Below are 15,728 nucleotides of genomic sequence, written 5' to 3'. Positions count from 1 at the left end.
GATGTGATATATAGGTACCAAGTAGGTAAATACCTACTCAAATACGTTTAAACACGTTTTTACGTTTTCTAATGTTTTTATTTTTCAATCAAAATTGATTTAGATCGGTTTAATAGAATATTTTCTTAGTGATAATTGAGTCTATTTCTAGAGATATAAGGTGGTATGAATAAGAAAATAGCAATTGCTTCGACAGCTTTTGCTTAGCTTGAACTTTAGAATGGCAGAATGGCAAAATTTGAAAGAATTTGCTCATCTAGATACGAAAAAGATGAGTAGAACATTTACTTTCAACCAGCTCCGGATTAAAAATATGCATGTCATTCGAAGTATTTGACTCACAAAACTGCTCGAAAATAGCAAAAGCAAATACTACAGCTTTATTCATATCAGTCATAGTTTTCGTTAAGCCTCGGCCAAAAAAAAATTCAAATGTAAGTTTTTATACTTATACAGGGATATAGAGAATTTATCTGCTCCGAGTTTCTGAATACTACAATATGTTTGGAAATATTTGGTCAAAACACCCAAAAACCATTTTCGATAAAGGTAACGCTTCACTCCTCCCAGTGGACGTGCTCAACAGATCGCTTTGTGCTGACCAAAGTATCTCTATACGAACTATTTAGGCAGAACAACAAGGCCTCGACAAAAAGTTATTTGTAAGAAGGTTTATCTATCGAAAGCCAATTTTATTTATTTTTCGTCCACGTCACGTAGATTCACCGAACATGCGTGGGTGCTCCTCACCCTTCTGATCCTTTGAACCTCTAGCTAGATGACAACAAAAAGGGCACGCACCGCTTTACCTTGGCATGATTTTTGCCCTGGGGGAAGCAAACGGATGTGGCGATGAAAAATGAGCTTAGTTCCGCCAGTGAAAATAAGTGAAAAGGTTGGAGATTACGAGTCCACCTACAATGAGGCGGGTGATTGTTATACGCACTTGAAAATTGTTGCTATTTGTATGGCATTAAAAATAAGGTGAGCGTTTTCGAATAGAGTGGCTCGATAAAGCACTAACCTAATCAAAGCAAAACTTTTTAGCAAAGAACACTTCCTAAGTGACAATGCATTGCAAAGTATGCACAATAATTAATTTAATAATTGATACTTTGAAAACGTTTTTTTTTAATTTTTTTTTTATTCGAAATAAATATCATTTAAGTAACAAAATTCTAAATTAAGTTTAAATTCTTTACTCACCCTAACAGACATCTGACAATGATTCTTTTACAAATGATTTAGTAATTTCAACTTGAACCGGATACAGACTACACCCTTCAATATCATTTCATTGCAGGATGCGCTTCGCTTCGATTGACATCACGATCCAAATAACGTGAAGGATGGTGTTTTGGCGGCGAATGCGTAATCTCCCCATTATAGAATGTATTTTCATCCCCGAATCAAGAAGCAAACTCCATCCAGCATGAAAGAACGTACCTACACATTATGTTCCGGTTCCCACGATGAACCACAGGTTTCGCACCGCTTAGGTCGAACCTGGTTTACGTCTGATCCTTTCAGGCAGCCGGGATGTATGCTAGCTAGGTATGTATAGGATGTTGCTTGCGTTCGAAGATGTGAAACCACATGATGAGCAACAGATGAGAACTCAACCAAATGGTGTGGGCTCATAAGTTTACGCTATTCAACGAAAAGGCCGAAAATGTTAACGTTCATCGTGAAGTCAGATCAGCTTCAGGTTGAATAGAGACCTGTGTTGGAATGACTCGTTTTTTTAGATTAAACCCCCTTGAAAATTTTTTCGTTTTCTATTTCTGCACGAAAGTTTCACTAACTGTACCCAGCCTACAGCTGAATATAAAAAATAGTAGACAATGTTCAATCCACTAAAAATTCCAACTAATCTTTTAATGTTACAACTCATGTTTCCGTTTTCTTTATTTTTAACTCCGAAATGTATGCTTATGATGGAATCGATTAGTTGCCATCAACTGGGGTAACATGCAACACTTTTCAACTTCAATGGTTTCTAAAAGATATATATCTACAAACAATCCTATCGCTTATGCCTCAAAAGTGTTAACATGGATTTTCTTTAACAAAATGAAACTGGGATGGGAATTCAAAGCTGATTCATTAAAACCTTATGACTCTGACTTATGACATTGTACATATGTTCGATAGTAGGAATTTCAACATTGTTGTAAATAGTTTTTAATGTGTCTTCTGCTTTTACAAGTTTTATTGCATTAACTTTTCCAAATTGAGAAATAACTGATTTTGACGTCCTCTATTTGATAGTATCTTGCCCTTCGTTATCCGATCGATTTCAAAGGATTATTTTTGAGTAGTGACATCTATTATTTCCAGGCGAAGTTGCGGTTTTGTATTAACGTTTCAACCTCACAAAACCTTATTTTGAATCTGTTTGATCAACAGGTGGTGCATCCTGCGTTTGTCAATAAATGAAACGTAAATAAATAACAAAACCATAGCAACCAGGAGGAGCTTTTACATCGTGTTTGTAGAACGCCAAACTCACGTGGCAGAATAAAATCCCAACTGTTTGCAATGCATCGAAATTCACTGCTTGGCTATTATATCGATCCAACAATTTCCGAAAAAATGTCTTCACATTTGCCAAAGATTCTTGCATAAGAACGGACGTTTTAGTGGAAATAATCTGCCAAATTATAGCAAAGTTTACATTTTTTCTGAAGTTTTGAATCACAGAGTGCACCAAAATGAAGTTATTGAAAATTTATCTTCGATACTACCCACCAGGTAAACTTTATTCAAAAGCCATTTGGTCACACTGCAAAATCAATTTTTAACTTTCCAGGCATCGCATTAAACTATTTAAAACGAAACGTAGAGGAGACCAAAATGATTGATTTGTTTGATATGACTTCGAAGTAAGTATAAAAAAAGTTCAATGAAATTCACTTATCTGACATCACAGAAGGTGCTAATAATTGCATAACCATTTCAAGTTCTGACCTTCAAGCGCTGACAAAAAAGATCGCATCCTCGGAACCGCTGATAACGCAAGATATCTACCCGCAAGTGATAGAAATTTTAGAAAAGCTACAGAAAAAGCTGAAAGAACCTGTGAAAACAAAATTCTACCTCTTCAAAACTCTACAAACACACATTCTTCCATTGACAAACGTGTCCTTCGATAAATCCGGTAAAAGGTAAGTATTTTTGACCAGGTGATATTTTCGCGCCCAGCAATGGCTGTATTGATTTCGCATTACGCAAATGCTTCTACATGAACCTAGTTGTTTGGTGTGAACAACAATCGTTGATGACATTGACGAGAAACATTCGTGACTTGGAATTGCTCGTTTTATTGCATGATCCTGTTCAAATTGTTGAAGTTGTGACATTGTTAACGTGTCAGAATAACTTTTTAATCTGAAAGGGCTGCTCTAATAGGAATCATCTATATCTTGAGTATCTATGAGATGGAAAACTTCAAGCTTGAATATCTACAGGAATTCACACAAGGATATTTAAAATACAGTTACATTTTTTTTCTCCTGAGCCGATGTCCACAAGTTCGAGCCCAAGAGTAAATATCGAACACAGTTGTACCGGATAGTTTTTCAATAACGATCCGCCAACTGCAACGTGAATAAAGTAGAGAATGCCATAAAGATGGTAAAACGACTATAATCGAAACAAAAAAAAAGTTACATATTTTGAAAAAAAAATGCAAAGAGCTTTGAAATGACACGACAACTCAAATATTTAGCCTTAATCTAGAAAAACCTTTGCTTGACATTTAGTTTTCGTTGATTGTAAAGTACAGAAAAACTCGTTTACAGTTAGGGGATAAGTGTATAAGTTTGTTACAACTTGTTTCACAAATAACTGTTTTCAAAATTGAAAAAATTGCTGATCAAATGTTGTAAATTTGATTTATTCAAATTGAAACTAAATGGGACAAGAATTAAATCTCAGGTGATGGTTCGCTTCAGAAACAGGAAACTCTGTCTAAAGATTATATTGAGTTTGAATTGTATAACTTATTACCGTCAACGTGAGCATAATGCAACAATTTTCAACTTCAATTGCTTCTAAAAACTCAATTTCCACAGATAATCATAACGCTTTTACATCAAAAGTTTAACAGTTTTTGGGACATTAAATTGACGTAGTCAGAAAAATAATTGGTTCTACCAATTATTTTTAAATTTACAAAAACATACGATTTTCACCCTACTAAGAAAAAGTGGTAAGTTGCAACAAATTTTGTATTTAAAGATAAATCGAATGAAAACGTTTGAAAATTTATAGTTTTTTATATATTTGTGATGTAATAACGCATAAAGCACCAATTGTAGTAATTTTTGGTTTGGTTCGAACGAAATTTTACTCTCTGTCAAAAATGTTTTTAAAGGAAAAGTATCAGGGTACTGCATACATTTAGGGGTAAAAATACTACAAACAATTTAACTAGCAGTAATCATAAAAACAATGTTTGGATGGATGAAATTTTTAAATGACCAAACGAGAAATGCAAAACAATCATGTTCCAGCATTTGGAAACGAAATTAAAAATGTTAATATTTGAAATGCATTTTTTTTTTTTGTGCTATCAGGCAAGTACCAATTTTTAAATTCTGATGCGTTAAATGGATGTGGAAGCATTAACCGTCCCTGAAGGGTATTACATTCAATGTTGCCAAGTATTCTTGCTGCCACACAAGGACGGACAGGTGTTAGTGTTGGAATTGGTGTAGCTTACGGTTTACTGCAAATTTGCTTTATCTCTGAACGTAGTTCAGAAATAGCTTCTATCAACTGAGCTATTCCTGGTTGCTCAGGAAGTGGCGCAAAAGCAAGGCTTCGAAAATGGGCACTCTCAAAAAGCCCGGCACAGTCATCACACATCCAAAATGCATTTTTCAAGAGTGATTTTAAACTTCGAGCTGCAGCATTGTTATCGCCAACACAAGTAAGGTGAAATTCCTTTCCGCAAATGCCACGACAGATCATGTATTCGATCCTGTTGATTGTATTGCAACAATTCGAGCATGCTTTCGCCATAATCGACCGGTAGATATGAAAAAGTTGAGAAGCACAACAGTGATCTTTCAATATTTTCCATCAGATGTCGCTTCCGTTACGGAGAATAAGAATAAGTTCGTCAAGCGAAACGAAAATCACTGCTCCGGAAGAAAAAACACTACCCGGAATTTGCACACTTTGAAAGTTCAAATCAGTTAACCAAAATGGTATTGACTCAAACGCACACAGTAACGATAACATAAACACAAAATAACGAATTAAAAGCCAAAAAATTAATAAAAAAAATGGTTGATTAAAAGAAGCAAAAATTACATAACATCAGTATTGACCTTGTTGCCAGAAAGTAGTTAAAATATTTATTTAAAAAATGGTGATTATTCGAAAATATTTTTACATCAACAGTGTTGGTATAGGATAAAAAAAGCCATATAAAGTTTGTAGGTGATATCATTAAGCCAATCCGTCATTATGAGTAAAGTTTTTAACGTCAAAACTATTTCACGATGTGAGAAACTGTGTCATCATCATATTGTTACCATTAATAATAACGTTATTTATTTTCAATTCCGATTTAATTTACAGGTGCATCACAGGTTCGTACGACCGTACGTGCCGAATATGGAACGTTGAGAGTGGCGACGAGGAGAAGGTGCTCAAGGGACATGAAAATGTGGTGTTTTCTGTTGCCTACAACTATCCCAAATGGTAAGTCTAACTTTTCATCTGACTATTAAAATCGCTGCTCAATACTGCTTAGAATAAAAACTTTCCTGAATTTGCAAATTTGATTTGAAATCTGACCCTGAATCCAAAATCGAAATATATAATTTCGAGTCTCCAATCATTCTGACAAAGGCTCATAAAGTGATAGTACCTAATTGATGTTTTTTCTCACACTGAATCTCCCTAACGAACAGTGATCGTATACTGACGGGATCGTTCGACAAAACTGCCAGAATATGGAACCCAACTTCGGCCAACTGCTTGACGACTTTGTGGGGTCACACGGCAGAAATTGTGGCTGCCGAGTTTAATCCCAACCAGGGCGAACAGGTGGTCACGTGCAGTATGGACAACACAGCTCGAGTGTTTTCAGCTGAAACCAGCCAGGAAATTCTTCTGCTGGGAGACCACAGAGCTGAAGTTATATCGGCCCGTTTCAACAAAGATGGAAACTTGCTGCTGACGGCGTCATTTGACGGAACTGCCATGATATGGGACTCTCGGATGAAAGGGTAATAAATTCGTTAGTTGAACTTTGTTAGCACAAATAAACTTTACGTTCATTTAAAACATTTCAGGAGTGCCAGTGTCATTCGCGGCCACGATGCAGAGCTGAGCAATGCCATTTGGAATTTCCAGTGCTCTTTGATAGCCACTAGTTCGTTGGACAGAACAGCCAAAATTTGGGATGCTCGAAAGTTAGACTACTTCCAAGCAATCGCCAATCATAAAGATGAAGTTCTCGATATAACCTTCAACTGTACTGGATCACGGTTAGCAACCGGAAGTGCAGATTGTACGGCCAAAGTATGGGACGTTACCGGAAATTTTGAGCTGGTTACTATCATGGCTGGCCATACTGACGAAGTCTCCAAAGTGACCTTCAGCCCTCCTGGAGGATTACTCCTGACGGCATCGGCAGACAAAACGGCCCGTATTTGGAACTCAGCAACCGGATTGTGCACTCAAACTTTGGCGGGACACGATGGCGAAGTATTTTCGTGCTCTTTCAACTATTCCGGTGATGCAATAATCACCGCTTCGAAAGACAACACTTGTAAGATATGGAGATGATACGACTGGTTCTCGGGTCAAGCTTTCAAAGTATGTAACTGTATGAACGTAATTTCTAACTTCAAACATCTCAAAATATGAAAATTGATTGACCCCAAAACATACTGCACACCAACACGTGTACATACATGTTCAACATCTCATCAAAACAAGCTCATTGTAATGTTTATTAGTTATAGACGAGATTAAGCTTCTATTCTATCGATAGCGTGTAGTTTGGTTTTGTAGAAATTATTTGTGATTATCTTTATAAATTAAGTATTTCAAACTTTTCTGAGGTGATTTTAATGTGACAAAACATCACTGCCAAAATATACAAGCACTAGTAGAGTTTAAAGCATAAATCATTTACAAATCGCATTTTTATTCAATTATCACATGTCAACAATCAAAACCGAATGCACATTCAAAATTAAGATTCATACAACACTTCAAAACCAAATGCTGCATTATGAACAAATGTTTCCTTTTGTTTTCCAAAAACAAAACACAAACCGCAACCTCTGGTCATCACGTTCAATTTATCAAAACCTACATTAAAAATCTCGAAGACCCCAAATGCAAAAAAGCAGCGTGTATTTTTGCCTACGCCAAGACAGGGCGAACATTGGACGAGATTTTTACTTAGAAAACTGTAAATATTCGGCACCAGCCACCAACATCATTTCGAGCCGATCATCCCGAAGTAAGTTTTCGTCAATGACAACCCCAGCATGGCTTATAGAATGCTAGAATAAGATCAGAGCTCGAAAAAACATGCACACATTTGGAGGTTGCTTTAGGAAATCGATCCCTGCCGTTGAATCATTCCGTGTAGGTTAGCCATCTCTTTATCAGTTCCAACTTTTGCCATTCATTTTCGGCATCCAATTCTCTCCTATTTATAGGATCTTTTCTGAGGAGCATCAATAAACCGATAAGGTAAGTATTCACAACAGTTGAGTCATTTTTGAATTCATCTCATAAAGTAGAGTATTATTCATCAATTCACAGTTAAATAAGCGTTATGACAACAACTTTTTTGAAGGGATGGCAAATCATTTATATCGTGGTGGCTCCATAGAGTGAAATGTTTTCAGCTCAATATAACTTATCCAAAATATTGGAAATACACTAACTTTTTTTTCAACGAATTTGAAGCATCAATTCATCCCGAGAATACACATTGACAAGTGGCAGGGCCTCCGTTTTAAGGATTAGCAAAATATTGATACCTAATCGATTGATATGCCACTTTGCACTTCTGGTTAAAATTTAACAGTGGCGGTATGATTGTGTTAAATTGAGGTCCTCAAGATCAGAGGGATTTAAGTCCCGAAATCATTTATTTTAAATTAAGTATATACATATGCACCAATCGATTCTTCATGCCTTGCCTTATTCTACATTTGGTCTAGAGATGTATCGAATAGTGGAATTCGGTTTATTTTCGGTATCTTAGGAGTTTTTTTTTTTTTGTGGCGTTTAAATAGCTGTGAGAAGCTGACGCTGAAAAGGAAATGTGGGTAGAGGGGTCAGGGAAATAAAAGTTTAGAGTAGGCAGCTTAGAATAGTAAGCGATCTTGAGACGTTGGCTATACCATCTTGCACTTCCTTAAGTCCACTTCGGATGAATATGAACTTAAAGCAGAACAAGATAGTGAACTAACCCCTCATGATACCAGTTGGAGGAAATACGTTGGCGGTTTGAGACAGGTCGCTTAATTAATCCCAACGAAACTAACTACAGTATTTATATATAACTAGCTGACCCGGTGTGCTTTGCTACACCTTCCAAAAATTATTGAAATTGTAATAATTTAACTTTTCATTTATTTGCACAAAATTCTAAATTCAATTTCAATATCATAAAATCTTTTCATAAAATAAAATTGCTACGTTTTTTTTTTTGAAATCTTAAGTCATTTATTTTTGGATCCGTGTTTCAATCCTTTTTATGACACTGGATTTCTTTGCCCCTAAATTTTTAAAGCTTATGTCAATTTTTTTATATATGGAATCTTCGCTGTCTCTTTATTTGTAGAGAGGGTCTCAAACTATCCTAGAAACATTTTTCGTAACAAAATAACATCACGGGACACTCATTTTACCTATTCGTTCTCGAATTATTATACAAATAGTGAGAGTGACCCCCTCCATCATTCCTTTAACCCTTATGGAAGGAATGGGGTCTCATAACATCAGAAAAACACTTCTTGTATACAAATACGATTCCATGTCACATATATGGCGTCATTCTCGATAAGCTCTCGAGCTATTAAAAATTGGGTGACCCTCTTCCCACTTTATATCTCCCCTCTGGCAGGAGAAGGAAGTCTCAAACCATCGAAACAACATTACCCGTACACAAATATGCTTCCATGCAAATTTGGTTCTATTTTCTCGATTAGTTATCAAAATATTTAAAACAGTTTATGAGTGACCCTCTTCCCATTACATCGTTTCACTGAATAGAGAGAGGGATGCTAAACCACCGAAAAAATATTTCTTGTACTCGACTACCCTCCCATGCAAAATTTTGTTTCGTTTGCTTTATTAGTTGTCGTGTTGTGCCATAAAATTTGTATCAGAGCCCCTCTCGCCGCCTATCATCCCCTACCTGGGAGGAAGGGATCAAGATCAAACATTCCGTGCATACAAATACATTCCCATGCCTAATTCTGATCCATTTGCTCGATTGTTCCCATGTCATATTTGGTTCCATTTGTTAGATAAGTGCTTGGTTTATGCAACATAATCGTATATGACCTCCCGTCTTCTCTAACTGTGTCCCCAATTGAAGGAGAAAGAGGTCTCAAATAATCTAATAACCTTTTTACGTATCCAAGTTCTTTCCCATGCCAAAGTTGTTACCATTTGCTCAAGTTATGCGAAAAATTGTAAAGAAGCACCCTCTCTCCTCCCTATCACGCAACTGGAAGGAGGCAGTAGTACCAAATATTCACAGAAGCTTTCTATGTGCTCAATTACCCTTACAAACCAAATTTCGTTTTGATTTGCTGGGTAAGTTCCCGAGTGATGTAAAGATTGTATGGAAGCACCCTCCTCCCTTAAGATTTTAAAACTTGAAGAACGGAGAGTTCTCAAAATATCATAGAAACATTTCTCGTAATCAAATATCTTTCCACCCCAAATTTGGTTCCATTTGCTTGATTAGCTCTCCAATTCTGCTGAAAATTGTAAAGGAACCCCCCCCCCCACTTTTTATCTCCTCAATGGAAGGAGCGATGCGATTAAAAAGGTATGAAAGCCCCCTTCTTCCTTCCTGTATCTTAACTGGAAGGAGGGAGGGGTCTGAAATAATCATAGAACCATTCCTCGTATTCCCCTACCCTCCCATGCCAAATTTGGTTCCATTAGCTTGATTAGTTCTCCAGTTATGTTAAAAATTGTAAGGTAGGCCCCCTCCCTCCTTCATATCTCCTCACTGGAAGGAGGGAGGGGTACCAAATATTTTTAGAAACATTTCTCGTACCCAAATACCCTCCCATGTCAAGTTTGGTTTGATTTGCTAGATCAGTTCTCGAGTTATGAAGACTTATTACTTTTATATGAAAGACCCCCTCCCCCCTTCCTCTTAGAGGGAGGGGTCTCAAACCATAATAGGAACCTTCCCCGGCCTCCAATACCTCCACCTGCCAAGTTTCACTTAAATCGATTCAGTAATTTTCGAGTCTATAGGGAACAGACAGACAGACAGACAGACAGACAGACAGACAGACAGACAGAAATTCATTTTTATATATATAGATTGAAAACAATAAAATAAAATGGAACGCTCTCACCATGTTATAGAACTCTCCTTGGGATTCGAAACCATCTTAGGGGTCCAATGTTGAGAGGATATAGCTTGAAGGCTCGTTCGTCATCATCAAAAAGTCACATGAAAAGAAATATAAAAAAGAAAAGAAAAGAAAAAAAGAAAAATAGGATATTAGTTCATTTTATCTATCAATATATAATATGAAGCCTAGCTCAAACCAGTAATAATCTACTTATCAAAAGAACCGGAAATGCACAATGCTGTTTTTTTAAAACTCAATCACTTATTCTGGTCAGCCTCTCTGACAAACTATGCTAAGTCTACATAGGGGTTCTATTAAAATATACCGTGTGCCTACTGTAAAATGCCCGAAATCAGTGATTTGGACTATCTACTCATTGTCATTATTCAAAACCGTACATTCTATTATATACTTCCATAGATGAATTTCAAACCTAACCGAAAAACGTAAAAATCTGCTAAAAGTGAATAATTAAATAAAAAGCAAAAAAACGTCTAACCAAATGAAATATAACATTCTTCAAGAACAGCATTTCCACCCAATGAGCCTCTAGTTCTTGTAAAATGCTTGATTTAAGAATAAGCCAACGAAATTCATAAACCGCAAATACACACTTACTAGAGCATTGGGGAGGCGAATACCATAATCTTTACCTTACATCGTAATACTTCTAGCACGTTTTCTCTATTTTTAATTCTATAAGACTAAACCAACTAACTATCTAACCAAACGAATTATGCCCTATTGAAAGTATCAACTTTTATTATGGTAAATTGTGATACTTTCACTACCAAATGTTGCGATTGTTCTGCGGAAGGGAGGGCAAGTGTTTCAACTCCCATTCATCTTATCAACATGGATCATGAAAAAAATAGACATCTTTGAACCTACTGCTGAATTTAAACTTAATAAAGATGTCCAGCTCCTCTTCTAATTTAGGCCATATTATGACACCATGTTTAACAAGATTGTGTGTAACGACACTGTCAGGAAAATGATGGTTTGATCTATCATTTTCACAAACATACACACCGCAGCCGTTAACCCATTGCAACTTAGGGTACGGATTTTCGGTATCTTAGGAGTTCTACTTTATTTCAGTGCGCTCCATTGAAATATTTGATGATTTTCAAAATGTTACTACTTGCTGGGGCATCAAATTACTCATCGCTTCTAGGCAGTTTTCATGAAGAATATAAATTCCAGTGAAATGTGGGACAAAACATGCCTAAACAGGTACCAAGCAATTTTAAATTTCTTATTTTATATCGAATTGAAGAGCGAATTTGAGCAAGATATCTTCAAAATAGTTGTTAAAAATAACGATGTTTCTTAATGTTAAGCATCCCATACTTTATATACATACATGCACATGAAATTTTTCGATAAAAAAATGAAAAATAGGGCAAATTTGGACAAAATCTAAAAGCATAAGTCTGAAAGATGCAAGAGGAAAAAGAAAGATAGTTACTTGAAATTAATTTTTTTTCATAGAATCATAGAAATAACGTTAAAACAGTTTCTAAGAGTAAAACAATAAATGATGTACATTTTGCAATAAGCTTTGAAAAGCATTTTTTTGCACAAAATCTTTAACTTTGCAAACAGGAATTTGAGGTTTTTATTCGATTTAGTAAATGATGTGAATAAACTAAAATTCAGTTGTTTTCAACAAAATCTGGGAATCCCGGCCAGATTTAACTTATCTCTAAATTCTTATTGAACGTCAAACCCGGATTATTTATGTATGAATTAAATCTGCAATAAACGATAATCAAATTACATAGAAAGCTTTCCACAATGAAAAAAACAGGGTCTACTGTAACCTTAAGTTTTTGGTCATTGTGTAGCTTTTCCAACATAGTTTTGGATAATTTATAAATTCTTCAAAATCATTTAAAAATTGTACAAGTCTGATATTGAAAGAAATATTCGGCCTGTTCGTCCGAATATTTAGCTCAACTATTCGGCGAGCCGAATATTCGACTTAACAGTTTTTTGGTGGTATTCTACGACGAATGTTCGGCCTCCCAAATGTTCGAGATCGTCAAACGGTGCATCGTGCAACAGCACGGTTAGATGCAACATTTGTGTACCAAAACACTTATCAATTTTATTCCAATTCGATGCAATGAAGTTATCATTTAATGATAACAAAATAATGATGACATAGTTTATCACATCGTGAGATAGTTTTTCAAAATTTTGGATTATCATAGCAAATTGAGCAATAGATGTACAAATTTTAACATTTTTCGATGCCGTAGAAAACTTTACCCAATATTACGGATTGTCTTAATTATATCACCAACAAACTTTATATTACTTTTGTTATCATATACAAACACTGTTGGTGTAAAAATATTGTTCATTCAATCACCTTTTTTTAAATTAATGTTTTCAAAACTCAGTTACCAGTATGAGCTAAAATGCATCAAAATGCAAATCAAAGATTCACCTTTTAAATCTTGTTTCCATATGCTGGAATATGAATTGATTGTTTTGCATCACGCATTTGTAAATTTCAAAATTTCATCCATCCAACCATTAATTTTTATGATTTCAGCTAGTAGAATTTGTTGTAGTATTTTTTTTACCCCTAAATGTATGCAGCATTCTTATGCTTTTTCTTTAAAAACATTTTTGACAGAAAAAAATATAAAATATAATTCGAACAAAAACAAAAAGTTACTGCAATTGATGCTGTATGCGTTATGACATCACAAATATATCAAAAACTATAAATTTTCAAACGGTTTCTTTATATTTTTCATTGAAAACAAAGTTTGTTGCAACTTACCCCTTTTTCTGACCAATATAATTTTTTTGACTATGTCGATTTGATGTCCCATCAACCTTGAAACTTTTGATGACAACACTCAGCCCTTTCTGATCCTAAGCGCCTCAATTAGTATACACATGATCCGGATGATTAAAAGGATTTTAAATAAAAGTTCAAAAAATAAAATATAATCACAACATCTTACAGCCACGAAATCACCCTGAATCTATTAAAAACTGAAGCATTCCTTTGGTTAATGTCCGCTGTTAACCATTAACGAACATCACCAAATTAAAGACGTTTAACCTGTTATAATGCCAAAGGTAGGTTGTTGCATATATTGTTATTGGGGTCTCCTGATCCTGGTCACTCATACTCGATGTTTGCCTGATTCAGCAATCAGGCAACTGAATTCTATCATTCATTAAATTAAAACATTTCGAAAGTTTTGCACGCTTCCTGTCTACATTGATCCGAATGAAATTATAAATCTTATTCATAAGCAAACATGTCTATTTGATTCAGTGAATTGTATAAATCCGGTCTTAATAACTTTATAAGATGACTCACTTACTAAACACTCCTCTTCTCACCAACAAACCTTCAGGTCGACGTGATACAATTTATTCAGCCTCTTTATGCTAAGCCCGATTTTGGCCCAAACAACGTCAATAAAAAGTAACATGTTCTAAAATGGGCCATCTCAACGAGTCGATACTTATTTTTAAAAAACCCTAGCTGGTTCAGAAATGTGAGTATTTTGTTTACTTTTGCCAACGAAACCCAATACGTGTTCGTGTACAAATTAAACAAACTAACTGATTATTAATATACAAAATTTCTTGAAAAGTAACATCTTTGAACACGCTGCAAAATTTTCTCCATATAAGGTTTGTCAAGATAGTAAAGCAATTGCATTTTCATCTAAATTCATCGAACATTTTGTGGTTTCCAACTTCATTTTTGCTAGATTCATTGATCGCATTTTTTTATTTATTGTTAATCCTTGAAACATTAAAGTAGAAGATCATTAGAAAATTTTGAAACGTTCCCACAAGGGGTCGTTGGCTGATGTGATAATAAGGTCTCGTTCCGTCCTCTGTTCCAGATATTGCTGCGCCAAAAATGCATCAAAATAATAGATTCGCCCACTAAAAGATAGCGATACCGGATCGATTCAGCAACTAATATTAGCACAGAATACTTTTTAACAGTTTATTTCGTGACAGACTTTCGAAAGTATATAGCCAAATTCAGACGAAATAGTAGAAAAAAGCACAGAATATATTTAAAAGCAAAAAATAAACTAAAGAATTCGAAATAACACTCGTGTAGAAATAGGCTGACAAAAACACTCCCAAAATTTGTTTTAATCTCTTGGAAAAAAACGTGTTGCTGTTTGTAGTCTCTTAGGCTTACTTTACTTTATGTCAATTGAAAACATCGGTAGTGATTCGAAAGTACCTTTAATGGTTGCAACCTTTGAAATTGTGATATATGTATGTGTAAGAAAATATACACACAGCAAATGAATTGAAGGTGAAACAATCAAAGTTGTTGATCAAGGTGTTCAAAGTATTTATAACATTGTTAAAATAAATATTAAATCCTAATTGTTTCATAATAGAAATAAAAAGAAAGCATAGGTGAAGCAGTCCAGTTTTCCAGTTTTTCTTTCTCTCGAGGATCTTTCTTTGACATTCAATTTTCGTCACCATTAGAGGTAAGAATGAGGTTTTACCACAGAGAACAGACGTACAAGCTAGCCCACGAAACTTGTGTAAAAATCCCAACACCCTTTTTGAACTAATTTTTGTTTTTTGGCTACGATTACGCTTTTTCGAAAACTGGGCACTTTTAAGTTAATTTGTAACTCTTGAACGGCGCAATAGATGACACTGTTTGCAGTCAGTTTCTAACGTATTTTTTTGGTGATAGCATTTGAAATTTTACACACTTTTTTGACGGTTTTTTGTTCGAGCTTGTACGTCTGTTTTCTGTGGTTTTACTTAGCTCGGAATTCAGTAAAGCAAAAGCCCAACGCATTTGCTTGTTTGGTGGGTATGAATAAACATTTGCTTAGCGGATGTGAACTAAAACTTTAGCTTTATCTTAAAAAATAGAGCTATCCAACCTACAGAATCTGTAGTCCAGATAAATTTTAAACAAACTCACCAAAAATCCTGCACGCTTTTATAATTTTTCCGGCACTATGTTATCCATCATTGGGTATTTAAACAAAAAATAATGAAAATCAAAGAATTTGTATATTGATTCTGGTACGAATAATTTTCATTTGACATACAGTACAGGACATTTAGTGGTATGAATAAGGTTTAGCAATTGCTTCGGTA

At 35.1% G+C, this 15,728-nt stretch overlaps 1 protein-coding gene across 9 annotated transcripts; it reads left to right on the top strand.

Annotated features, from left to right (window-relative positions):
* The first annotated feature begins 2,572 nt into the window (after positions 1–2,572).
* On the top strand, positions 2,573–14,936 carry LOC129748927 (dynein assembly factor with WDR repeat domains 1). Of its 9 annotated transcripts, XR_008737871.1 has the most exons (10): positions 2,573–2,754; positions 2,813–2,885; positions 2,964–3,167; positions 5,593–5,715; positions 5,928–6,245; positions 6,312–6,837; positions 7,359–7,492; positions 7,695–7,728; positions 13,982–14,125; positions 14,483–14,936. XR_008737871.1 is itself a non-coding variant. In XM_055743733.1 (7 exons), exons 1-6 carry the CDS (start codon positions 2,715–2,717, stop codon positions 6,805–6,807), a joined length of 1,254 nt encoding a protein of 417 aa, XP_055599708.1. In that variant the 5' UTR covers positions 2,573–2,714; the 3' UTR covers positions 6,808–6,837; positions 14,483–14,936. The 9 variants fall into 9 exon arrangements, 1 of the variants encoding a protein (XP_055599708.1); XR_008737872.1 differs by lacking the exon at positions 7,359–7,492; XR_008737869.1 differs by lacking the exon at positions 7,695–7,728.
* The last annotated feature ends 792 nt before the right edge of the window (positions 14,937–15,728 follow it).

The sequence above is a fragment of the Uranotaenia lowii genome, chromosome 2, assembly GCF_029784155.1.
Source record: "Uranotaenia lowii strain MFRU-FL chromosome 2, ASM2978415v1, whole genome shotgun sequence".
Classification (NCBI taxonomy): domain Eukaryota; kingdom Metazoa; phylum Arthropoda; class Insecta; order Diptera; family Culicidae; genus Uranotaenia; species Uranotaenia lowii.
This window is presented reverse-complemented; position numbering and strand designations above follow the sequence as displayed.

Bases quoted from the DNA above. Each gene is read 5' to 3' on its own strand.
- LOC129748927 (XM_055743733.1), top strand. From the start codon at position 2,715: ATGAAGTTATTGAAAATTTATCTTCGATACTACCCACCAG. The intron at 2,755-2,812 runs GTAAACTTTATT...TTAACTTTCCAG, and splicing joins TCTTCGATACTACCCACCAG to GCATCGCATTAAACTATTTA. The intron at 6,246-6,311 runs GTAATAAATTCG...AAAACATTTCAG, and splicing joins TGGGACTCTCGGATGAAAGG to GAGTGCCAGTGTCATTCGCG.